Source organism: Salmo salar, chromosome 13 (assembly GCF_965601325.2).
Source record: "Salmo salar chromosome 13, fSalSal1, whole genome shotgun sequence".
In the NCBI taxonomy this organism is placed as follows: domain Eukaryota; kingdom Metazoa; phylum Chordata; class Actinopteri; order Salmoniformes; family Salmonidae; genus Salmo; species Salmo salar.
In genome coordinates, this window is record NC_138303.1 from 108,477,134 (window position 1) to 108,504,195 (window position 27,062).

A 27,062-nucleotide genomic window follows, 5' to 3' on the forward strand; every position below is an offset into this window, starting at 1 on the left:
GCGCGACTTGGAAAGTCGATAAAGTAATCAATACACAATGACGGAATGGCCGTGGCGTGGGATGCTGTGTTCGCGTTTCACAGTATGTGTGTCAGGATAAATGAAAGAGACCTTTCATGGTGTTAAATGAACTAAAGCACGTATGTCTCGACAGAGTTGGACTTTTTAAAGATACGGGCGGCGTAGCCTGCTGAAGGGCGTTCCTCTCCACACATGCGCACCAGCCGACTCCATCCATTGACTGAGAGGAGAGAGGAGTGGGAGGAAAAACGTACATACATGGAACTGGAGTGGAGAGGTAAAGCGCATCAAGGCAACAAGTAGACTTCTATATTTAAAGGTTGCTGAGAATCTTGGGGTAGTTTTAGAGAAAGTAGGTAAATCATGTGTCGAAGTCTGGTGCGCAAAACGTTGTTTTCTGACCGGGCAAACTGACCTGATCGCAATGCTACCAGCTCTCTGGCGAGGGAAGAGCGCTCCCTTTCTCCCAGCGCAGTGGATTGGAGCAAATTCTATTGTGATGCTAAAGTTGTGTCGGAAGAGGGAGAGGGGCTGACAAAACGACCAAAAGTCAAGCTATCTACATTTTCAGTAAACAGGATTATTTTGTCGTGTGTTCTATCCATTTAATGTTATTTTGTGGACTGTTTAATTGTCATCACTTGTTGCTGACTGTTGGAACGAAAGTGAACTTGTTTCAACTAGACTGCAGTTAGATTGGCAAACCATGTTTCATTTGCTGACTCGGTGATGCTAGGAAATGATTTATCCTTTAGGAGCGGACATTCCCCTCTTGCTATGCTCTTCGGAAAACTTTAAGAAAAGGAGAAGAGAAAAATCGGTTCTTCCATCTTTTCGGCTTCATTTCCTCTATGCAGTGGGTCTGCTGGACTGAATAGGACCGAGCCACCAGGCTAGGCTACCTCGGCGGTGCTAGTGATTATGGAAAGCAGTCTCCCAAGCTACAGCACAGTCATACACCGAGGAAAGACGCTGTTCCTGGAGGCTCGACTCCTGGGTGGGGCACCCTGGGGGTTTCAGCTCAAAGGAGGTCTGGAACATGGAGAGGAGTTAATCATCTCTAAGGTAAGGAAGTTGTGTGTGTGTGTGTGTGTGTGTGTGTGTGTGTGTGTGTGTGTATATGTGTCAAGTGTAGCCTACCACCACCATCCTAACTATCCTCCTTCCCCAAGTTGTTATATTGCGTTCAGGCCTATGGCTCATAGCTATTACTATGAACACAGCTGTCTATAATATTGATGAGGAGTCCCCGAGGGAAACATTGTTACTTCCCCAGGAGAGTGTCTTGTGACAGTGTTACAATGTCTCTATTTACAGTGTGTCTGATAAAATGTGCTTTTTTCCTAGAAGAGGATTGAGCAATTTTGATTCAAATAGTATTCAAATCCGCACTACATGTTGCAACAAATACCTGTACCAACAAATCATAACGAGGAACAGTCAGATATTGATGTGTGTTTTTCCATCTGCCTCATCAAGAGTAGATTCATGTTTACAGTTAGTAGCAGACTGAATACAATTCATCATTAGGGGGGGGGGAAAGTATGTTTACAAATGTACATTCCAGCACCATAACTCTGATCCAGTGAATAAATCTTGACCAAACACAGTTGAGTTGAATTCTATTTCTCTGACCCAGTGCTGAAGAATGGGGCCATTCACCATGGTTCCCTGGTAAACCTCTTTCCTGGTGCAGACAAAAGTATGTCAACTAAATCAAATCAAAGTTTATTGGTCGCGTAGACAGTTCAGCAGATGTAATAGCAGAATTATAGCAAATGTGCAGTATAATTCTTATGTTACTAGCTTCTGTCAAACAAGTACACAAATAAATAATGAAAAACTAGAAACAAGAAATCAATTATGTTAGAACGAATCCAATTAATAACCCAAATAACACTGTATCACTAATCCAAATGTAATTTATGTGGGGGGGGGGGGGGGGTTAATGTAAATAGTCCGGGTAGCCATTTGATTAATTGTTCAGCAGTCTTATGGCTTGGAGGGTAGAAGCTGTTAAGAAGCCTTTTGGACCTAGACTTGGCGCTCTGGTACTGCTTGCCGTGCGCAGCATAGAGAACAGTCTGTGACTTGAGTGACTGGAGTCTTTGACAATTTCTTGGGCCTTCCTCTGACACCACCTAGTATAGAGGTCCTGGATGTCAGGAAGCTTGGCCCCAGTGAGGTACTGGGCCGTACTCACTACCCTCTGTAGTGCCTTGCGGTCAGATGCCGAGCTGTTGCCATACCAGGCGCTGATGCAACCGGTCAGGATGCTCTCGATGGTGCAGCTGTAGAACTTTTTGAGGATCTGGGGACTCATGCCAAACTATCTTGGGGTGTTTGGACCATGATAGTTTGTTGGTGATGTTGACACCAAGAAACTTGAAACTCTCGACCCGCTCCACTTCAGCCCCGTCGATGTTAATGGGGGCCTGTTCAGCCCTCCTTTTCCTATAGTCCACGATCAGCTCCTTTGTCTTGCTCACATTGAGGGAAAGATTGTTGTCCTGCCACCACATTGCCAGGTCTCTGACCTCCTCCCTATAGGCTGTCTCATTGTTGTTGGTGCTCAGGCCTACCACTGTTGTGTCGTCAGCAAACTTAATGATGGTGTTGGAGTCTTGCTTGGCCACACAGTCATGGGTGAACAGGGAGTACAGGAGGGGACTAAGCACGTACCCCTGAGGGGCCCCAGTGTTGAGGATCAGCGTGGCAGATGTGTTGTTGCCTACCCTTACCACCTGGGGGCGGCCCGTCAGGAAGTCCAGGATCCAGTTGCATAGGGAGGTGTTTAGTCCCAGGGTACTTAGCTTAGTGATGAGCTTTGAGGTCACTATGGTGTTGAACGCTGAGCTGTAGTCAATGAACAGCATTCTCACATAGGTGTTCCTTTTGTCCAGGTGAGAAAGGGCAGTGTGGAGTGCAATAGAGATTGCATCATTTGTGGATCTGTTGGAGCGGTATGCGAATTGGAGTGGGTCTAGGGTTTCTGGGATAATGGTGTTGATGTGAGTCATGACCAGCCTTTCAAAGCACTTCGTAGCTACCAACGTGAGTGCTACAGGGCGGTAAACATTTAGGCAGGTTACCGTCAATTTCTTAGGCACAGGGACTATGGTGGTCTGCTTGAAACATGTAGATATTACAGACTCAGTCAGGGAGAGGTTGAAAATGTCAGTGAAGACACTTGCCAGTTAGTCCGCGCATGCTTTGAGTACACATCCTGGTAATCCGTCTGGCCCAGCGGCTTTGTGAATGTTGACCTGTTTAAAGGTCTTGCTCACATCGGTTACGGAGAGTGTGATCACACAGTCTTTCGGAACAGCTGGTGCTCTCATGCATGCTTCAGTGTTGCTTGCCTCAAATCGAGCATAAAAGGCACATAGCTTGTCTGGTAGGCTCGCATCACTGGGCCGCTCGCAGCTGGGTTTCCCTTTGTAGTCTGAATCCTACTACACCGGCTCTAATATTACAATCTTAGTCCTGTATTGACGCTTTAACCCACCCCAGGCAGTTAACCCACTGTTCCCCGGGCGCTGAAGACGTGGATGTCGATTATGGCAGCCCCCTGCATCTCTCTGATTCAGCGCAGTTGGGTTAAATGCGGAAGACACATTTCAGTTGAAGGCATTCAGGTGTACAACTGACTAGGTATCCCCCTTTCCCTTTCCCATCCCCTCCGGCGCCATTATATAATAGCGTCGGAGGGCTATGTCAAGAATCCAGTATATACGCAGTGTGTAATAACAGTGTAACAATATGCAGATAGATAGATATTAGATATATTAGAATGAGCTATGTGAGAATACAGTAAATAAATACACAGCTATAAAAAAATACTCATAAAAGAAACAGGAAGTGTCCCGTGTTTAATGTCTCTGTATACATGGGACAGCAGCGCTGGCTAGGGTGAGTGTGTGCATGTGAGTGTGTTTGTGAGTATGGGTGTGTGCGTGTGTGTGAGTGTATATGTGAGTACAGGAGTCAGCTTGTGTATGAGATGTGTATGATGTGTGATTTGTGTAAGTGAGTATCTTTGTCTCTTACTACAGAAGATAGCTTGATGGTCTGGAGATAGAAGCTGTGCAACAGTCTGATGGTAATAGAAGCTGTCCAACAGTCTGATGGTAATAGAAGCTGTCCAACAGTCTGATGGTAATAGAAGCTGTCCAACAGTCTGATGGTAATAGAAGCTGTTCAACAGTCTGATGGTAATAGAAGCTGGTCAACAGTCTGATGGTCTGGTAATAGAAGCTGTCCAACAGTCTGATGGTAATAGAAGCTGTTCAACAGTCTGATGGTAATAGAAGCTGGTCAACAGTCTGATGGTCTGGTAATAGAAGCTGTCCAACAGTCTGATGTTAATAGAAGCTGTTCAACAGTCTGATGGTAATAGAAGCTGGTCAACAGTCTGATGGTCTGGTAATAGAAGCTGTTCAACAGTCTGATGGTAATAGAAGCTGTTCAACAGTCTGATGGTAATAGAAGCTGTTCAACAGTCTGATGGTAATAGAAGCTGGTCAACAGTCTGATGGTCTGGTAATAGAAGCTGTCCAACAGTCTGATGGTAATAGAAGCTGTTCAACAGTCTGATGGTAACAGAAGCTGTTCAACAGTCTGATGGTAATAGAAGCTGTTCAACAGTCTGATGGTAATAGAAGCTGGTCAACAGTCTGATGGTAATAGAAGCTGTTCAACAGTCTGATGGTAATAGAAGCTGTTCAACAGTCTGATGGTAATAGAAGCTGTCCAACAGTCTGATGGTAATAGAAGCTGTTCAACAGTCTGATGGTAATAGAAGCTGGTCAACAGTCTGATGGTAATAGAAGCTGGTCAACAGTCTGATGGTAATAGAAGCTGTCCAACAGTCTGATGGTAATAGAAGCTGTTTAACAGTCTGATGGTAATAGAAGCTGTCCAACAGTCTGATGGTAATAGAAGCTGTCCAACAGTCTGATGGTAATAGAAGCTGGTCAACAGTCTGATGGTAATAGAAGCTGGTCAACAGTCTGATGGTAATAGAAGCTGTTCAACAGTCTGATGGTCATAGAAGCTGTTCAACAGTCTGATGGTAATAAGCTGGTCAACAGTCTGATGGTAATAGAAGCTGGTCAACAGTCTGATGGTAATAGAAGCTGGTCAACAGTCTGATGGTCTGGAGATAGAAGCTGTTCAACAGTCTGATGGTAATAGAAGCTGGTCAACAGTCTGATGGTAATAGAAGCTGTTCAACAGTCTGATGGTAATAGAAGCTGTTCAACAGTCTGATGGTAATAGAAGCTGTTCAACAGTCTGATGGTAATAGAAGCTGTTCAACAGTCTGATGGTGATAGAAGCTGGTCAACAGTCTGATGGTCTGGAGATAGAAGCTGTTCAACAGTCTGATGGTAATAGAAGCTGTTCAACAGTCTGATGGTAATAGAAGCTGGTCAACAGTCTGATGGTAATAGAAGCTGTTCAACAGTCTGATGGTAATAGAAGCTGTTCAACAGTCTGATGGTCTGGAGATAGAAGCTGTTCAACAGTCTGATGGTAATAGAAGCTGTTCAACAGTCTGATGGTCTGGAGATAGAAGCTGTTCAACAGTCTGATGGTAATAGAAGCTGGTCAACAGTCTGATGGTAATAGAAGCTGGTCAACAGTCTGATGGTAATAGAAGCTGTTCAACAGTCTGATGGTAATAGAAGCTGTTCAACAGTCTGATGGTAATAGAAGCTGTCCAACAGTCTGATGGTAATAGAAGCTGTTCAACAGTCTGATGGTAATAGAAGCTGGTCAACAGTCTGATGGTAATAGAAGCTGGTCAACAGTCTGATGGTAATAGAAGCTGTCCAACAGTCTGATGGTAATAGAAGCTGTTTAACAGTCTGATGGTAATAGAAGCTGTTTAACAGTCTGATGGTAATAGAAGCTGTCCAACAGTCTGATGGTAATAGAAGCTGTCCAACAGTCTGATGGTAATAGAAGCTGGTCAACAGTCTGATGGTAATAGAAGCTGGTCAACAGTCTGATGGTAATAGAAGCTGTTCAACAGTCTGATGGTCATAGAAGCTGTTCAACAGTCTGATGGTAATGAAGCTGGTCAACAGTCTGATGGTAATAGAAGCTGGTCAACAGTCTGATGGTAATAGAAGCTGGTCAACAGTCTGATGGTAATAGAAGTTGTTCAACAGTCTGATGGTAATAGAAGCTGGTCAACAGTCTGATGGTCTGGAGATAGAAGCTGTTCAACAGTCTGATGGTAATAGAAGCTGGTCAACAGTCTGATGGTAATAGAAGCTGTTCAACAGTCTGATGGTAATAGAAGCTGTTCAACAGTCTGATGGTAATAGAAGCTGTTCAACAGTCTGATGGTGATAGAAGCTGGTCAACAGTCTGATGTCTGGAGATAGAAGCTGGTCAACAGTCTGATGGTAATAGAAGCTGGTCAACAGTCTGATGGTAATAGAAGCTGTCCAACAGTCTGATGGTAATAGAAGCTGTTCAACAGTCTGATGGTAATAGAAGCTGTTCAACAGTCTGATGGTAATAGAAGCTGTTCAACAGTCTGATGGTAATAGAAGCTGTTCAACAGTCTGATGGTAATAGAAGCTGGTCAACAGTCTGATGGTAATAGAAGCTGGTCAACAGTCTGATGGTAATAGAAGCTGTTCAACAGTCTGATGGTAATAGAAGCTGTTCAACAGTCTGATGGTAATAGAAGCTGGTCAACAGTCTGATGGTAATAGAAGCTGGTCAACAGTCTGATGGTAATAGAAGCTGGTCAACAGTCTGATGGTAATAGAAGCTGTTCAACAGTCTGATGGTAATAGAAGCTGGTCAACAGTCTGATGGTAGATAGAAGCTGTTCAACAGTCTGATGGTAATAGAAGCTGGTCAACAGTCTGATGGTAATAGAAGCTGTTCAACAGTCTGATGGTAATAGAAGCTGTTCAACAGTCTGATGGTGATAGAAGCTGGTCAACAGTCTGATGGTGGAGATAGAAGCTGTTCAACAGTCTGATGGTAATAGAAGCTGTTCAACAGTCTGATGGTAATAGAAGCTGGTCAACAGTCTGATGGTAATAGAAGCTGTTCAACAGTCTGATGGTAATAGAAGCTGTTCAACAGTCTGATGGTCGGAGATAGAAGCTGTTCAACAGTCTGATGGTAATAGAAGCTGTTCAACAGTCTGATGGTCTGGAGATAGAAGCTGTTCAACAGTCTGATGGTAATAGAAGCTGGTCAACAGTCTGATGGTAATAGAAGCTGTTCAACAGTCTGATGGTAATAGAAGCTGGTCAACAGTCTGATGGTAATAGAAGCTGTTCAACAGTCTGATGGTAATAGAAGCTGTTCAACAGTCTGATGGTCTGGAGATAGAAGCTGTTCAACAGTCTGATGGTAATAGAAGCTGTTCAACAGTCTGATGGTAATAGAAGCTGTTCAACAGTCTGATGGTAATAGAAGCTGGTCAACAGTCTGATGGTAATAGAAGCTGGTCAACAGTCTGATGGTAATAGAAGCTGTTCAACAGTCTGATGGTAATAGAAGCTGTTCAACAGTCTGATGGTAATAGAAGCTGTCCAACAGTCTGATGGTAATAGAAGCTGTTCAACAGTCTGATGGTAATAGAAGCTGGTCAACAGTCTGATGGTAATAGAAGCTGGTCAACAGTCTGATGGTAATAGAAGCTGTCCAACAGTCTGATGGTAATAGAAGCTGTTCAACAGTCTGATGGTAATAGAAGCTGTTCAACAGTCTGATGGTAATAGAAGCTGTTCAACAGTCTGATGGTAATAGAAGCTGTTCAACAGTCTGATGGTAATAGAAGCTGGTCAACAGTCTGATGGTAATAGAAGCTGGTCAACAGTCTGATGGTAATAGAAGCTGTTCAACAGTCTGATGGTAATAGAAGCTGTTCAACAGTCTGATGGTAATAGAAGCTGGTCAACAGTCTGATGGTAATAGAAGCTGGTCAACAGTCTGATGGTAATAGAAGCTGGTCAACAGTCTGATGGTAATAGAAGCTGTTCAACAGTCTGATGGTAATAGAAGCTGTTCAACAGTCTGATGGTGAATAGAAGCTGTTCAACAGTCTGATGGTAATAGAAGCTGGTCAACAGTCTGATGGTAATAGAAGCTGTTCAACAGTCTGATGGTAATAGAAGCTGTTCAACAGTCTGATGGTAATAGAAGCTGTTCAACAGTCTGATGGTAATAGAAGCTGTTCAACAGTCTGATGGTAATAGAAGCTGTTCAACAGTCTGATGGTAATAGAAGCTGTTCAACAGTCTGATGGTAATAGAAGCTGTCCAACAGTCTGATGGTAATAGAAGCTGGTCAACAGTCTGATGGTAATAGAAGCTGGTCAACAGTCTGATGGTAATAGAAGCTGTTCAACAGTCTGATGGTAATAGAAGCTGTTCAACAGTCTGATGGTAATAGAAGCTGGTCAACAGTCTGATGGTAATAGAAGCTGGTCAACAGTCTGATGGTAATAGAAGCTGGTCAACAGTCTGATGGTAATAGAAGCTGTTCAACAGTCTGATGGTAATAGAAGCTGGTCAACAGTCTGATGGCTGGAATAGAAGCTGTTCAACAGTCTGATGGTAATAGAAGCTGGTCAACAGTCTGATGGTAATAGAAGCTGTTCAACAGTCTGATGGTAATAGAAGCTGTTCAACAGTCTGATGGTAATAGAAGCTGGTCAACAGTCTGATGGTCTGGAGATAGAAGCTGTTCAACAGTCTGATGGTAATAGAAGCTGTTCAACAGTCTGATGGTAATAGAAGCTGGTCAACAGTCTGATGGTAATAGAAGCTGTTCAACAGTCTGATGGTAATAGAAGCTGTTCAACAGTCTGATGGCTGGAGATAGAAGCTGTTCAACAGTCTGATGGTAATAGAAGCTGTTCAACAGTCTGATGGTAATAGAAGCTGTTCAACAGTCTGATGGTAATAGAAGCTGGTCAACAGTCTGATGGTAATAGAAGCTGTTCAACAGTCTGATGGTAATAGAAGCTGTTCAACAGTCTGATGGTAATAGAAGCTGTTCAACAGTCTGATGGTAATAGAAGCTGTTCAACAGTCTGATGGTAATAGAAGCTGGTCAACAGTCTGATGGTCTGGAGATAGAAGCTGTTCAACAGTCTGATGGTAATAGAAGCTGTTCAACAGTCTGATGGTAATAGAAGCTGGTCAACAGTCTGATGGTAATAGAAGCTGTTCAACAGTCTGATGGTAATAGAAGCTGTTCAACAGTCTGATGGTCTGGAGATAGAAGCTGTTCAACAGTCTGATGGTAATAGAAGCTGTTCAACAGTCTGATGGTAATAGAAGCTGTTCAACAGTCTGATGGTAATAGAAGCTGTTCAACAGTCTGATGGTAATAGAAGCTGGTCAACAGTCTGATGGTAATAGAAGCTGGTCAACAGTCTGATGGTAATAGAAGCTGTTCAACAGTCTGATGGTAATAGAAGCTGTTCAACAGTCTGATGGTAATAGAAGCTGTTCAACAGTCTGATGGTAATAGAAGCTGTTCAACAGTCTGATGGTAATAGAAGCTGGTCAACAGTCTGATGGTAATAGAAGCTGGTCAACAGTCTGATGGTAATAGAAGCTGTTCAACAGTCTGATGGTAATAGAAGCTGTTCAACAGTCTGATGGTAATAGAAGCTGGTCAACAGTCTGATGGTAATAGAAGCTGGTCAACAGTCTGATGGTAATAGAAGCTGGTCAACAGTCTGATGGTAATAGAAGCTGTTCAACAGTCTGATGGTAATAGAAGCTGGTCAACAGTCTGATGGTAATAGAAGCTGTTCAACAGTCTGATGGTAATAGAAGCTGGTCAACAGTCTGATGGTAATAGAAGCTGTTCAACAGTCTGATGGTAATAGAAGCTGTTCAACAGTCTGATGGTAATAGAAGCTGTTCAACAGTCTGATGGTAATAGAAGCTGTTCAACAGTCTGATGGTAATAGAAGCTGGTCAACAGTCTGATGGTCTGGAGATAGAAGCTGTTCAACAGTCTGATGGTAATAGAAGCTGTTCAACAGTCTGATGGTAATAGAAGCTGGTCAACAGTCTGATGGTAATAGAAGCTGTTCAACAGTCTGATGGTAATAGAAGCTGTTCAACAGTCTGATGGTCTGGAATAGAAGCTGTTCAACAGTCTGATGGTAATAGAAGCTGTTCAACAGTCTGATGGCTAATAGAAGCTGTTCAACAGTCTGATGGTAATAGAAGCTGGTCAACAGTCTGATGGTAATAGAAGCTGGTCAACAGTCTGATGGTAATAGAAGCTGTTCAACAGTCTGATGGTAATAGAAGCTGTTCAACAGTCTGATGGTAATAGAAGCTGTTCAACAGTCTGATGGTAATAGAAGCTGTTCAACAGTCTGATGGTAATAGAAGCTGGTCAACAGTCTGATGGTAATAGAAGCTGGTCAACAGTCTGATGGTAATAGAAGCTGTTCAACAGTCTGATGGTAATAGAAGCTGTTCAACAGTCTGATGGTAATAGAAGCTGTTCAACAGTCTGATGGTAATAGAAGCTGTCCAACAGTCTGATGGTAATAGAAGCTGTCCAACAGTCTGATGGTAATAGAAGCTGTTCAACAGTCTGATGGTAATAGAAGCTGTTCAACAGTCTGATGGTAATAGAAGCTGTTCAACAGTCTGATGGTAATAGAAGCTGTTCAACAGTCTGATGGTAATAGAAGCTGGTCAACAGTCTGATGGTAATAGAAGCTGGTCAACAGTCTGATGGTAATAGAAGCTGTTCAACAGTCTGATGGTAATAGAAGCTGTTCAACAGTCTGATGGTAATAGAAGCTGGTCAACAGTCTGATGGTTAGATAGAAGCTGTTCAACAGTCTGATGGTAATAGAAGCTGGTCAACAGTCTGATGGTAATAGAAGCTGTTCAACAGTCTGATGGTAATAGAAGCTGTTCAACAGTCTGATGGTAATAGAAGCTGTTCAACAGTCTGATGGTAATAGAAGCTGTTCAACAGTCTGATGGTGATAGAAGCTGGTCAACAGTCTGATGGTCTGGAGATAGAAGCTGTTCAACAGTCTGATGGTAATAGAAGCTGTTCAACAGTCTGATGGTAATAGAAGCTGGTCAACAGTCTGATGGTAATAGAAGCTGTTCAACAGTCTGATGGTAATAGAAGCTGTTCAACAGTCTGATGGTCTGGAGATAGAAGCTGTTCAACAGTCTGATGGTAATAGAAGCTGTTCAACAGTCTGATGGTCTGGAGATAGAAGCTGTTCAACAGTCTGATGGTAATAGAAGCTGGTCAACAGTCTGATGGTAATAGAAGCTGTTCAACAGTCTGATGGTAATAGAAGCTGGTCAACAGTCTGATGGTAATAGAAGCTGTTCAACAGTCTGATGGTAATAGAAGCTGTTCAACAGTCTGATGGTAATAGAAGCTGTTCAACAGTCTGATGGTAATAGAAGCTGTTCAACAGTCTGATGGTAATAGAAGCTGGTCAACAGTCTGATGGTAATAGAAGCTGTTCAACAGTCTGATGGTAATAGAAGCTGGTCAACAGTCTGATGGTAATAGAAGCTGTTCAACAGTCTGATGGTAATAGAAGCTGTTCAACAGTCTGATGGTAATAGAAGCTGGTCAACAGTCTGATGGTAATAGAAGCTGTTCAACAGTCTGATGGTAATAGAAGCTGTTCAACAGTCTGATGGTAATAGAAGCTGTTCAACAGTCTGATGGTAATAGAAGCTGTTCAACAGTCTGATGGTAATAGAAGCTGTTCAACAGTCTGATGGTAATAGAAGCTGTTCAACAGTCTGATGGTAATAGAAGCTGGTCAACAGTCTGATGGTAATAGAAGCTGTTCAACAGTCTGATGGTAATAGAAGCTGTTCAACAGTCTGATGGTAATAGAAGCTGTTCAACAGTCTGATGGTAATAGAAGCTGTTCAACAGTCTGATGGTAATAGAAGCTGTTCAACAGTCTGATGGTAATAGAAGCTGTTCAACAGTCTGATGGTAATAGAAGCTGTTCAACAGTCTGATGGTAATAGAAGCTGTTCAACAGTCTGATGGTAATAGAAGCTGTTCAACAGTCTGATGGTAATAGAAGCTGGTCAACAGTCTGATGGTAATAGAAGCTGTTCAACAGTCTGATGGTAATAGAAGCTGGTCAACAGTCTGATGGTAATAGAAGCTGTTCAACAGTCTGATGGTAATAGAAGCTGTTCAACAGTCTGATGGTAATAGAAGCTGGTCAACAGTCTGATGGTAATAGAAGCTGTTCAACAGTCTGATGGTAATAGAAGCTGTTCAACAGTCTGATGGTAATAGAAGCTGTTCAACAGTCTGATGGTAATAGAAGCTGTTCAACAGTCTGATGGTAATAGAAGCTGGTCAACAGTCTGATGGTAATAGAAGCTGTTCAACAGTCTGATGGTAATAGAAGCTGTTCAACAGTCTGATGGTAATAGAAGCTGTTCAACAGTCTGATGGTAATAGAAGCTGTTCAACAGTCTGATGGTCTGGAGATAGAAGCTGTTCAACAGTCTGATGGTAATAGAAGCTGGTCAACAGTCTGATGGTAATAGAAGCTGTTCATCAGTCTGATGGTAATAGAAGCTGTTCAACAGTCTGATGGTAATAGAAGCTGTTCAACAGTCTGATGGTAATAGAAGCTGTTCAACAGTCTGATGGTAATAGAAGCTGTTCAACAGTCTGATGGTAATAGAAGCTGGTCAACAGTCTGATGGTAATAGAAGCTGGTCAACAGTCTGATGGTAATAGAAGCTGTTCAACAGTCTGATGGTAATAGAAGCTGTTCAACAGTCTGATGGTAATAGAAGCTGTTCAACAGTCTGATGGTAATAGAAGCTGTTCAACAGTCTGATGGTAATAGAAGCTGTTCAACAGTCTGATGGTAATAGAAGCTGGTCAACAGTCTGATGGTAATAGAAGCTGTTCAACAGTCTGATGGTAATAGAAGCTGTTCAACAGTCTGATGGTAATAGAAGCTGTTCAACAGTCTGATGGTAATAGAAGCTGTTCAACAGTCTGATGGTAATAGAAGCTGTTCAACAGTCTGATGGTAATAGAAGCTGTTCAACAGTCTGATGGTAATAGAAGCTGTTCATCAGTCTGATGGTTAATAGAAGCTGGTCAACAGTCTGATGGTCTGGAATAGAAGCTGTTCAACAGTCTGATGGTAATAGAAGCTGTTCAACAGTCTGATGGTAATAGAAGCTGTTCAACAGTCTGATGGTAATAGAAGCTGTTCAACAGTCTGATGGTAATAGAAGCTGGTCAACAGTCTGATGGTAATAGAAGCTGTTCAACAGTCTGATGGTAATAGAAGCTGTTCAACAGTCTGATGGTAATAGAAGCTGTTCAACAGTCTGATGGTAATAGAAGCTGTTCAACAGTCTGATGGTAATAGAAGCTGTTCAACAGTCTGATGGTAATAGAAGCTGGTCAACAGTCTGATGGTAATAGAAGCTGTTCAACAGTCTGATGGTAATAGAAGCTGTTCAACAGTCTGATGGTAATAGAAGCTGTTCAACAGTCTGATGGTAATAGAAGCTGTTCAACAGTCTGATGGTAATAGAAGCTGTTCATCAGTCTGATGGTCTGGAGATAGAAGCTGTTCAACAGTCTGATGGTAATAGAAGCTGGTCAACAGTCTGATGGTAATAGAAGCTGTTCATCAGTCTGATAGTTATAGAAGCTGTTCAACAGTCTGATGGTAATAGAAGCTGGTCAACAGTCTGATGGTAATAGAAGCTGTTTAACCGTCTGATGGTAATAGAAGCTGTTCAACAGTCTGGTGGTAATAGAAGCTGGTCAACAGTCTGATGGTAATAGAAGCTGGTCAACAGTATGATGGTAATAGAAGCTGGTCAACAGTCTGATGGTCTGGTAATAGAAGCTGTCCAACAGTCTGATGGTAATAGAAGCTGTTCAACAGTCTGATGGTAATAGAAGCTGTTCAACAGTCTGATGGTAATAGAAGCTGTTCAACAGTCTGATGGTAATAGAAGCTGGTCAACAGTCTGATGGTCTGGTAATAGAAGCTGTCCAACAGTCTGATGGTAATAGAAGCTGTTCAACAGTCTGATGGTAACAGAAGCTGTTCAACAGTCTGATGGTAATAGAAGCTGTTCAACAGTCTGATGGTAATAGAAGCTGGTCAACAGTCTGATGGTAATAGAAGCTGTTCATCAGTCTGATGGTAATAGAAGCTGTTCAACAGTCTGATGGTAATAGAAGCTGTTCAACAGTCTGATGGTAATAGAAGCTGTTCAACAGTCTGATGGTAATAGAAGCTGGTCAACAGTCTGGTGGTAATAGAAGCTGTTCATCAGTCTGATGGTTATAGAAGCTGTTCAACAGTCTGATGGTAATAGAAGCTGTTCAACAGTCTGATGGTAATAGAAGCTGTTCAACACTCTGATGGTAATAGAAGCTGGTCAACAGTCTGATGGTAATAGAAGCTGTTCAACAGTCTGATGGTAATAGAAGCTGGTCAACAGTGTGATGGTCTGGAGATAGAAGCTGGTCAACAGTCTGATGGTCTGGAGATAGAAGCTGTTCAACAGTCTGATGGTAATAGAAGCTGGTCAACAGTCTGATGGTAATAGAAGCTGTTCAACAGTCTGATGGTAATAGAAGCTGTTCAACAGTCTGATGGTCTGGTAATAGAAGCTGTTCAACAGTCTGATTGTAATAGAAGCTGTTTAACAGTCTGATGGTAATAGAAGCTGTTCAACAGTCTGATGGTAATAGAAGCTGTTCAACAGTCTGATGGTAATAGAAGCTGGTCAACAGTCTGATGGTAATAGAAGCTGGTCAACAGTCTGATGGTAATAGAAGCTGTTCAACAGTCTGATGGTAATAGAAGCTGTTCAACAGTCTGATGGTAATAGAAGCTGTTCATCAGTCTGATGGTAATAGAAGCTGTTCAACAGTCTGATGGTAATAGAAGCTGGTCAACAGTCTGATGGTAATAGAAGCTGTTCAACAGTCTGATGGTAATAGAAGCTGTTCAACAGTCTGATGGTAATAGAAGCTGTTCAACAGTCTGATGGTAATAGAAGCTGTTCAACAGTCTGATGGTAATAGAAGCTGGTCAACAGTCTGATGGTAATAGAAGCTGTTCAACAGTCTGATGGTAATAGAAGCTGGTCAACAGTCTGATGGTAATAGAAGCTGTTCAACAGTCTGATGGTAATAGAAGCTGTTCAACAGTCTGATGGTAATAGAAGCTGGTCAACAGTCTGATGGTAATAGAAGCTGTTCAACAGTCTGATGGTAATAGAAGCTGGTCAACAGTCTGATGGTCTGGAATAGAAGCTGTTCAACAGTCTGATGGTAATAGAAGCTGTTCAACAGTCTGATGGTAATAGAAGCTGGTCAACAGTCTGATGGTAATAGAAGCTGTTCAACAGTCTGATGGTAATAGAAGCTGTTCAACAGTCTGATGGTCTGGAGATAGAAGCTGTTCAACAGTCTGATGGTAATAGAAGCTGTTCAACAGTCTGATGGTAATAGAAGCTGTTCAACAGTCTGATGGTAATAGAAGCTGTTCAACAGTCTGATGGTAATAGAAGCTGTTCAACAGTCTGATGGTAATAGAAGCTGGTCAACAGTCTGATGGTAATAGAAGCTGTTCAACAGTCTGATGGTAATAGAAGCTGTTCAACAGTCTGATGGTAATAGAAGCTGTTCAACAGTCTGATGGTAATAGAAGCTGTTCAACAGTCTGATGGTAATAGAAGCTGGTCAACAGTCTGATGGTCTGGTAATAGAAGCTGTTCAACAGTCTGATGGTAATAGAAGCTGGTCAACAGTCTGATGGTAATAGAAGCTGTTCAACAGTCTGATGGTAATAGAAGCTGTTCAACAGTCTGATGGTAATAGAAGCTGGTCAACAGTCTGATGGTAATAGAAGCTGTTCAACAGTCTGATGGTAATAGAAGCTGTTCAACAGTCTGATGGTAATAGAAGCTGTTCAACAGTCTGATGGTAATAGAAGCTGTTCAACAGTCTGATGGTAATAGAAGCTGTTCAACAGTCTGATGGTAATAGAAGCTGTTCAACAGTCTGATGGTAATAGAAGCTGGTCAACAGTCTGATGGTAATAGAAGCTGTTCAACAGTCTGATGGTAATAGAAGCTGTTCAACAGTCTGATGGTAATAGAAGCTGTTCAACAGTCTGATGGTAATAGAAGCTGTTCAACAGTCTGATGGTAATAGAAGCTGGTCAACAGTCTGATGGTAATAGAAGCTGTTCAACAGTCTGATGGTAATAGAAGCTGGTCAACAGTCTGATGGTAATAGAAGCTGTTCAACAGTCTGATGGTAATAGAAGCTGTTCAACAGTCTGATGGTAATAGAAGCTGGTCAACAGTCTGATGGTAATAGAAGCTGTTCAACAGTCTGATGGTAATAGAAGCTGGTCAACAGTCTGATGGTAATAGAAGCTGTTCAACAGTCTGATGGTAATAGAAGCTGTTCAACAGTCTGATGGTAATAGAAGCTGTTCAACAGTCTGATGGTAATAGAAGCTGTTCAACAGTCTGATGGTAATAGAAGCTGGTCAACAGTCTGATGGTCTGGAGATAGAAGCTGTTCAACAGTCTGATGGTAATAGAAGCTGTTCAACAGTCTGATGGTAATAGAAGCTGTTCAACAGTCTGATGGTAATAGAAGCTGTTCAACAGTCTGATGGTAATAGAAGCTGTTCAACAGTCTGATGGTCTGGAGATAGAAGCTGTTCAACAGTCTGATGGTAATAGAAGCTGTTCAACAGTCTGATGGTTAATAGAAGCTGTTCAACAGTCTGATGGTAATAGAAGCTGGTCAACAGTCTGATGGTAATAGAAGCTGTTCAACAGTCTGATGGTAATAGAAGCTGGTCAACAGTCTGATGGTAATAGAAGCTGTTCAACAGTCTGATGGTAATAGAAGCTGGTCAACAGTCTGATGGTAATAGAAGCTGTTCAACAGTCTGATGGTAATAGAAGCTGTTCAACAGTCTGATGGTAATAGAAGCTGTTCAACAGTCTGATGGTAATAGAAGCTGTTCAACAGTCTGATGGTAATAGAAGCTGGTCAACAGTCTGATGGTAATAGAAGCTGTTCAACAGTCTGATGGTAATAGAAGCTGGTCAACAGTCTGATGGTAATAGAAGCTGTTCAACAGTCTGATGGTAATAGAAGCTGTTCAACAGTCTGATGGTAATAGAAGCTGTTCAACAGTCTGATGGTAGTAGAAGCTGTTCATCAGTCTGATGGTAATAGAAGCTGTTCATCAGTCTGATGGTCTGGTAATAGAAGCTGGTCAACAGTCTGATGGTCTGGAGATAGAAGCTGTTCAACAGTCTGATGGTAATAGAAGCTGGTCAACAGTCTGATGGTAATAGAAGCTGTTCATCAGTCTGATAGTTATAGAAGCTGTTCAACAGTCTGATGGTAATAGAAGCTGGTCAACAGTCTGATGGTAATAGAAGCTGTTTAACCGTCTGATGGTAATAGAAGCTGTTCAACAGTCTGATGGTAATAGAAGCTGTTCAACAGTCTGATGGTAATAGAAGCTGGTCAACAGTCTGATGGTAATAGAAGCTGTTCAACAGTCTGATGGTAATAGAAGCTGTTCAACAGTCTGATGGTAATAGAAGCTGTTCAACAGTCTGATGGTAATAGAAGCTGTTCAACAGTCTGATGGTAATAGAAGCTGTTCAACAGTCTGATGGTAATAGAAGCTGTTCAACAGTCTGATGGTAATAGAAGCTGGTCAACAGTCTGATGGTAATAGAAGCTGTTCAACAGTCTGATGGTAATAGAAGCTGTTCAACAGTCTGATGGTAATAGAAGCTGTTCAACAGTCTGATGGTAATAGAAGCTGTTCAACAGTCTGATGGTAATAGAAGCTGTTCATCAGTCTGATGGTCTGGAGATAGAAGCTGTTCAACAGTCTGATGGTAATAGAAGCTGGTCAACAGTCTGATGGTAATAGAAGCTGTTCATCAGTCTGATAGTTATAGAAGCTGTTCAACAGTCTGATGGTAATAGAAGCTGGTCAACAGTCTGATGGTAATAGAAGCTGTTTAACCGTCTGATGGTAATAGAAGCTGTTCAACAGTCTGGTGGTAATAGAAGCTGGTCAACAGTCTGATGGTAATAGAAGCTGGTCAACAGTCTGATGGTAATAGAAGCTGGTCAACAGTCTGATGGTCTGGTAATAGAAGCTGTCCAACAGTCTGATGGTAATAGAAGCTGTTCAACAGTCTGATGGTAATAGAAGCTGTTCAACAGTCTGATGGTAATAGAAGCTGTTCAACAGTCTGATGGTAATAGAAGCTGGTCAACAGTCTGATGGTCTGGTAATAGAAGCTGTTCAACAGTCTGATGGTAATAGAAGCTGTTCAACAGTCTGATGGTAACAGAAGCTGTTCAACAGTCTGATGGTAATAGAAGCTGTTCAACAGTCTGATGGTAATAGAAGCTGGTCAACAGTCTGATGGTAATAGAAGCTGTTCATCAGTCTGATGGTAATAGAAGCTGTTCAACAGTCTGATGGTAATAGAAGCTGTTCAACAGTCTGATGGTAATAGAAGCTGTTCAACAGTCTGATGGTAATAGAAGCTGGTCAACAGTCTGGTGGTAATAGAAGCTGTTCATCAGTCTGATGGTTATAGAAGCTGTTCAACAGTCTGATGGTAATAGAAGCTGTTCAACAGTCTGATGGTAATAGAAGCTGTTCAACACTCTGATGGTAATAGAAGCTGGTCAACAGTCTGATGGTAATAGAAGCTGTTCAACAGTCTGATGGTAATAGAAGCTGGTCAACAGTGTGATGGTCTGGAGATAGAAGCTGGTCAACAGTCTGATGGTCTGGAGATAGAAGCTGTTCAACAGTCTGATGGTAATAGAAGCTGGTCAACAGTCTGATGGTAATAGAAGCTGTTCAACAGTCTGATGGTAATAGAAGCTGTTCAACAGTCTGATGGTCTGGTAATAGAAGCTGTTCAACAGTCTGATTGTAATAGAAGCTGTTTAACAGTCTGATGGTAATAGAAGCTGTTTAACAGTCTGATGGTGATAGAAGCTGTTTAACAGTCTGATGGTAATAGAAGCTGTTCATCAGTCTGATGGTCTGGTAATAGAAGCTGGTCAACAGTCTGATGGTAATAGAAGCTGTTCAACAGTCTGATGGTAATAGAAGCTGGTCAACAGTCTGATGGTAATAGAAGCTGTTCATCAGTCTGATAGTTATAGAAGCTGTTCAACAGTCTGATGGTAATAGAAGCTGTTCAACAGTCTGATGGTAATAGAAGCTGTTTAACCGTCTGATGGTAATAGAAGCTGTTCAACAGTCTGATGGTAAAAGAAGCTGTTTAACAGTCTGATGGTAATAGAAGCTGTTCAACACTCTGATGGTAATAGAAGCTGGTCAACAGTCTGATGGTAATAGAAGCTGTTCAACAGTCTGATGGTAATAGAAGCTGGTCAACAGTGTGATGGTCTGGAGATAGAAGCTGGTCAACAGTCTGATGGTCTGGAGATAGAAGCTGTTCAACAGTCTGATGGTAATAGAAGCTGGTCAACAGTCTGATGGTAATAGAAGCTGTTCAACAGTCTGATGGTAATAGAAGCTGTTCAACAGTCTGATGGTCTGGTAATAGAAGCTGTTCAACAGTCTGATTGTAATAGAAGCTGTTTAACAGTCTGATGGTAATAGAAGCTGTTTAACAGTCTGATGGTGATAGAAGCTGTTCATCAGTCTGATGGTCTGGAGATAGAAGCTGTTCAACAGTCTGATGGTAATAGAAGCTGTTCAACAGTCTGATGGCTAATAGAAGCTGTTCAACAGTCTGATGGTAATAGAAGCTGTTCAACAGTCTGATGGTAATAGAAGCTGGTCAACAGTCTGATGGTAATAGAAGCTGTTCATCAGTCTGATGGTTATAGAAGCTGTTTAACAGTCTGATGGTAATAGAAGCTGTTCAACAGTCTGATGGTAATAGAAGCTGTTCAACACTCTGATGGTAATAGAAGCTGGACAACAGTCTGATGGTAATAGAAGCTGTTCAACAGTCTGATGGTAATAGAAGCTGGTCAACAGTGTGATGGTCTGGAGATAGAAGCTGGTCAACAGTCTGATGGTCTGGAGATAGAAGCTGTTCAACAGTCTGATGGTAATAGAAGCTGGTCAACAGTCTGATGGTAATAGAAGCTGTTCAACAGTCTGATGGTAATAGAAGCTGTTCAACAGTCTGATGGTCTGGTAATAGAAGCTGTTCAACAGTCTGATTGTAATAGAAGCTGTTTAACAGTCTGATGGTAATAGAAGCTGTTTAACAGTCTGATGGTGATAGAAGCTGTTTAACAGTCTGATGGTAATAGAAGCTGTTCATCAGTCTGATGGTCTGGTAATAGAAGCTGGTCAACAGTCTGATGGTAATAGAAGCTGTTCAACAGTCTGATGGTAATAGAAGCTGGTCAACAGTCTGATGGTAATAGAAGCTGTTCATCAGTCTGATAGTTATAGAAGCTGTTCAACAGTCTGATGGTAATAGAAGCTGGTCAACAGTCTGATGGTAATAGAAGCTGTTTAACCGTCTGATGGTAATAGAAGCTGTTCAACAGTCTGATGGTAATAGAAGCTGTTTAACAGTCTGATGGTAATAGAAGCTGTTCAACACTCTGATGGTAATAGAAGCTGGTCAACAGTCTGATGGTAATAGAAGCTGTTCAACAGTCTGATGGTAATAGAAGCTGGTCAACAGTGTGATGGTCTGGAGATAGAAGCTGGTCAACAGTCTGATGGTCTGGAGATAGAAGCTGTTCAACAGTCTGATGGTAATAGAAGCTGGTCAACAGTCTGATGGTAATAGAAGCTGTTCAACAGTCTGATGGTAATAGAAGCTGTTTCAACAGTCTGATGGTCTGGTAATAGAAGCTGTTCAACAGTCTGATTGTAATAGAAGCTGTTTAACAGTCTGATGGTAATAGAAGCTGTTTAACAGTCTGATGGTGATAGAAGCTGTTCATCAGTCTGATGGTCTGGAGATAGAAGCTGTTCAACAGTCTGATGGTAATAGAAGCTGGTCAACAGTCTGATGGCTATAGAAGCTGTTCAACAGTCTGATGGTTATAGAAGCTGTTCAACAGTCTGATGGTAATAGAAGCTGGTCAACAGTCTGATGGTAATAGAAGCTGTTCAACAGTCTGATGGTAATAGAAGCTGTTCAACAGTCTGATGGTAATAGAAGCTGGTCAACAGTCTGATGGTAATAGAAGCTGTTCAACAGTCTGATGTTAATAGAAGCTGTTCAACAGTCTGATGGTAATAGAAGCTGTTTAACAGTCTGATGGTAATAGAAGCTGTTCAACAGTCTGATGGTAATAGAAGCTGTTCAACAGTCTGATGGTCTGGTAGATAGAAGCTGTTCAACAGTCTGATGGTAATAGAAGCTGGTCAACAGTCAGATGGTCTGGAGATAGAAGCTGTTCAACAGTCTGATGGTAATAGAAGCTGTTCAACAGTCTGATGGTAATAGAAGCTGGTCAACAGTCTGATGGTAATAGAAGCTGTTCAACAGTCTGATGGTAATAGAAGCTGTTCAACAGTCTGATGGTAATAGAAGCTGTTCAACAGTCTGATGGTAATAGAAGCTGTTCAACAGTCTGATGGTAATAGAAGCTGTTCAACAGTCTGATGGTAATAGAAGCTGTTTAACAGTCTGATGGTAATAGAAGCTGTTCAACAGTCTGATGGTAATAGAAGCTGTTCAACAGTCTGATGGTAATAGAAGCTGGTCAACAGTCTGATGGTAATAGAAGCTGTTCAACAGTCTGATGGTAATAGAAGCTGTTCAACAGTCTGATTGTAATAGAAGCTGTTTAACAGTCTGATGGTAATAGAAGCTGTTCAACAGTCTGATGGTAATAGAAGCTGGTCAACAGTCTGATGGTCTGGTAATAGAAGCTGTTCAACAGTCTGATTGTTTTAACAGTCTGATGGTAATAGAAGCTGGTCAACAGTCTGATGGTAGTAGAAGCTTTTCATCAGTCTGATGGTAATAGAAGCTTTTCATCAGTCTGATGGTCTGGTAATAGAAGCTGTTCAACAGTCTGATGGTAATAGAAGCTGGTCAACAGTGTGATGGTCTGGAGATAGAAGCTGGTCAACAGTCTGATGGTCTGGAGATAGAAGCTGTTCAACAGTCTGATGGTAATAGAAGCTGTTCAACAGTCTGATGGTAATAGAAGCTGTTCAACAGTCTGATGGTCTGGTAATAGAAGCTGTTCAACAGTCTGATTGTAATAGAAGCTGTTTAACAGTCTGATGGTAATAGAAGCTGTTTAACAGTCTGATGGTGATAGAAGCTGTCCAACAGTCTGATGGTTATAGAAGCTGTTCATCAGTCTGATGGTCTGGAGATAGAAGCTGTTCAGCAGTCTGATGGTAATAGAAGCTGGTCAACAGTCTGGTGGTTATAGAAGCTGTCCATCAGTCTGATAGTTATAGAAGCTGTTCAACAGTCTGATGGTAATAGAAGCTGGTCAACAGTCTGATGGTAATAGAAGCTGTTCAACAGTCTGATGGTTATAGAAGCTGTTCAACAGTCTGATGGTAATAGAAGCTGGTCAACAGTCTGATGGTAATAGAAGCTGTTCAACAGTCTGATGGTAATAGAAGCTGTTCAACAGTCTGATGGTAATAGAAGCTGTTTAACAGTCTGATGGTAATAGAAGCTGTTCAACAGTCTGATGGTAATAGAAGCTGGTCAACAGTCTGATGGTAATAGAAGCTGGTCAACAGTATGATGGTAATAGAAGCTGTTCAACAGTCTGATGGTAATAGAAGCTGTTCAACAGTCTGATGGTAATAGAAGCTGTTCAACACTCTGATGGTAATAGAAGCTGGTCAACAGTCTGATGGTAATAGAAGCTGTTCAACAGTCTGATGGTAATAGAAGCTGGTCTACAGTGTGATGGTCTGGAGATAGAAGCTGGTCAACAGTCTGATGGTCTGGAGATAGAAGCTGTTCAACAGTCTGATGGTAATAGAAGCTGGTCAACAGTCTGATGGTAATAGAAGCTGTTCAACAGTCTGATGGTAATAGAAGCTGTTCAACAGTCTGATGGTCTGGTAATAGAAGCTGTTCAACAGTCTGATTGTAATAGAAGCTGTTTAACAGTCTGATGGTAATAGAAGCTGTTTAACAGTCTGATGGTGATAGAAGCTGTTCATCAGTCTGATGGTCTGGAGATAGAAGCTGTTCAACAGTCTGATGGTAATAGAAGCTGGTCAACAGTCTGATGGTTATAGAAGCTGTTCATCAGTCTGATAGTTATAGAAGCTGTTCAACAGTCTGATGGTAATAGAAGCTGGTCAACAGTCTGATGGTAATAGAAGCTGTTCAACAGTCTGATGGTTATAGAAGCTGTTCAACAGTCTGATGGTAATAGAAGCTGGTCAACAGTCTGATGGTAATAGAAGCTGTTCAACAGTCTGATGTTAATAGAAGCTGTTCAACAGTCTGATGGTAATAGAAGCTGTTTAACAGTCTGATGGTAATAGAAGCTGTTCAACAGTCTGATGGTAATAAAAGCTGGTCAACAGTCTGATGGTCTGGAGATAGAAGCTGTTCAACAGTCTGATGGTAATAGAAGCTGGTCAACAGTCAGATGGTCTGGAGATAGAAGCTGTTCAACAGTCTGATGGTAATAGAAGCTGTTCAACAGTCTGATGGTAATAGAAGCTGGTCAACAGTCTGATGGTAATAGAAGCTGTTCAACAGTCTGATGGTAATATAAGCTGTTCAACAGTATGATGGTAATAGAAGCTGTTCAACAGTCTGATGGTAATAGAAGCTGTTCAACAGTCTGATGGTAATAGAAGCTGTTCAACAGTCTGATGGTAATAGAAGCTGTTTAACAGTCTGATGGTAATAGAAGCTGTTCAACAGTCTGATGGTAATAGAAGCTGTTCAACAGTCTGATGGTAATAGAAGCTGGTCAACAGTCTGATGGTAATAGAAGCTGTTCAACAGTCTGATGGTAATAGAAGCTGTTCAACAGTCTGATTGTAATAGAAGCTGTTTAACAGTCTGATGGTAATAGAAGCTGTTCAACAGTCTGATGGTAATAGAAGCTGGTCAACAGTCTGATGGTCTGGTAATAGAAGCTGTTCAACAGTCTGATTGTTTTAACAGTCTGATGGTAATAGAAGCTGGTCAACAGTCTGATGGTAGTAGAAGCTTTTCATCAGTCTGATGGTAATAGAAGCTTTTCATCAGTCTGATGGTCTGGTAATAGAAGCTGTTCAACAGTCTGATGGTAATAGAAGCTGGTCAACAGTGTGATGGTCTGGAGATAGAAGCTGGTCAACAGTCTGATGGTCTGGAGATAGAAGCTGTTCAACAGTCTGATGGTAATAGAAGCTGTTCAACAGTCTGATGGTAATAGAAGCTGTTCAACAGTCTGATGGTCTGGTAATAGAAGCTGTTCAACAGTCTGATTGTAATAGAAGCTGTTTAACAGTCTGATGGTAATAGAAGCTGTTTAACAGTCTGATGGTGATAGAAGCTGTCCAACAGTCTGATGGTTATAGAAGCTGTTCATCAGTCTGATGGTCTGGAGATAGAAGCTGTTCAGCAGTCTGATGGTAATAGAAGCTGGTCAACAGTCTGGTGGTTATAGAAGCTGTTCATCAGTCTGATAGTTATAGAAGCTGTTCAACAGTCTGATGGTAATAGAAGCTGGTCAACAGTCTGATGGTAATAGAAGCTGTTCAACAGTCTGATGGTTATAGAAGCTGTTCAACAGTCTGATGGTAATAGAAGCTGGTCAACAGTCTGATGGTAATAGAAGCTGTTCAACAGTCTGATGGTAATAGAAGCTGTTCAACAGTCTGATGGTAATAGAAGCTGTTTAACAGTCTGATGGTAATAGAAGCTGTTCAACAGTCTGATGGTAATAGAAGCTGGTCAACAGTCTGATGGTAATAGAAGCTGGTCAACAGTATGATGGTAATAGAAGCTGTTCAACAGTCTGATGGTAATAGAAGCTGTTCAACAGTCTGATGGTAATAGAAGCTGGTCAACAGTCTGATGGTAATAGAAGCTGTTCAACAGTCTGATGGTAATAGAAGCTGTTCAACAGTCTGATGGTAATAGAAGCTGGTCAACAGTCTGATGGTCTGGAGATAGAAGCTGTTCAACAGTCTGATGGTAATAGAAGCTGTTCAACAGTCTGATGGTAATAGAAGCTGGTCAACAGTCTGATGGTAATAGAAGCTGGTCAACAGTATGATGGTAATAGAAGCTGTTCAACACTCTGATGGTAATAGAAGCTGTTCAACAGTCTGATGGTAATAGAAGCTGGTCAACAGTCTGATGGTAATAGAAGCTGTTCAACAGTCTGATGGTAATAGAAGCTGTTCAACAGTCTGATGGTAATAGAAGCTGTTCAACAGTCTGATGGTAATAGAAGCTGTTTAACAGTCTGATGGTAATAGAAGCTGTTCAACAGTCTGATGGTTATAGAAGCTAGTCAACAGTCTGATGGTAATAGAAGCTAGTCAACAGTCTGATGGTAATAGAAGCTAGTCAACAGTCTGATGGTAATAGAAGCTGTTCAACAGTCTGATGGTAATAGAAGCTGGTCAACAGTCTGATGGTAATAGAAGCTGGTCAACAGTCTGATGGTCTGGTAATAGAAGCTGGTCAACAGTCTGATGGCCTGGAGATAGAAGCTGTTCAACAGTCTGATGGCCTGGAGGTAGAAGCTGTTCAACATCATGTTTGCCTGGAGATAGAATCTGTTTTTCAGTCTTTCGGTCCCGGCTTTGATGCACCTGTATCGTCTCTGTCTGCTAGATGGTAGCAGAGTGAACAGACCATGACTCTGGTGGCTAAGGACCTTGATGATCTTCTTAGTTTTTTCTTGACACAGAGTGCTGTAAATGTCCTGGAGTACAGGCAGCGTGCCCTCTTTGATGCGTCGGGCTGACTGCACCACCCCGTTGGAGAGCCATTCAGTTGAAGGTGTCCCAACAGAATGCTCTCAATGGTGCATCTGTAAAAGTGTGAGGATCTTAGGGGCCATGCCAAATTTCTTCATCTGCCAAAGATTGTAGAGGTGCTGTTGCACCTTCTTCACCACGGTGGCAGTGTGGTGGGACCATTTCAGGTCCCTAGTGATGTGGAAGTCAAGGAACTTAAAGCTTTTGACCATCTCCACTGCGGCCCCATCGATGTGGATTTGGGCGTGCTCCCTCTTCTGTCGTCTGTAGTCCACCATCAGCTCCGTAGTTTTTTTTTTATGTTGAGGGAGATGTTATTTTCCTGGTACCAGGCCTCTAATCTACTGCCTGTAGGCTGTCTCGTCGTTGTTGGTAATCAGGCCTATTACCACTGTCGTGTCATCAGCAAACTTGATGATTGAGTTGGAGTCGTGCGTTGCCACGCAGTCATGGGTGAACGGGGAGTAAAGGGGGGGGGGGGCCCTGTGTTGAGTATCAGTGTGGCAGAGGTGTTGCCAGCCCTCGCCACCTGGGGTCTAGGACCCAGTTGCACAGGGAGGGGTTCAGACCCAGGGCCCTGAGGATAGTGACAAGCTTGGAGGGAGTCATGGCGTTGAAAGCAGAGCTGTAGTTGATGAACAGCATTTTCACATTGGTATTCCTCTTGTCCAGGTGGGATAGGGTGGTGTGCAGCGCAACAGCGATTGTGTTGTCCATGGATCTGTTGGGGCGGTATGCAAATTGTACTGGATTTAGGGTGTCGGAAAAGGTGGAGTTTATAAGGTCCTGGACTAGTCTCTCAAAGCAATTGTAATTCAGGTCAGTTAGCTTAGCTTGCTTGGGTACAGGAACAATGGTGGACATCTTGAAACAAGTAGGGACAACAGACTGGGATAGGGGCGGTTGAATATGTCCGTAAACACTCCAGCCGGTGGTCTGCGCATGCACTGAGGACGTGGCTTGGTATGCCGTCTGGGCCGGCAGCCTTGCGAGGTTTAACACTCTTGAAAGACCTACTCAAGTCGGC

General features: G+C 42.1%; 1 protein-coding gene across 2 annotated transcripts in view; it reads left to right on the forward strand.

The window, feature by feature from the left end:
• The first annotated feature begins 224 nt into the window (after positions 1 to 224).
• Positions 225 to 27,062, forward strand: part of LOC106568520 (protein Shroom3) — a 216,360-nt gene continuing 189,522 nt past the window's right edge. For both annotated transcript variants that reach the window (XR_014380217.1, XM_014138941.3), the window contains exon 1: positions 225 to 1,086. Coding sequence is in view for 1 of the 2 variants with exons in the window: in XM_014138941.3 (XP_013994416.3) it covers positions 943 to 1,086 (144 nt within the window). In the remaining variant the exon portion in view is untranslated. The remainder of the gene's footprint in view (positions 1,087 to 27,062) is intronic.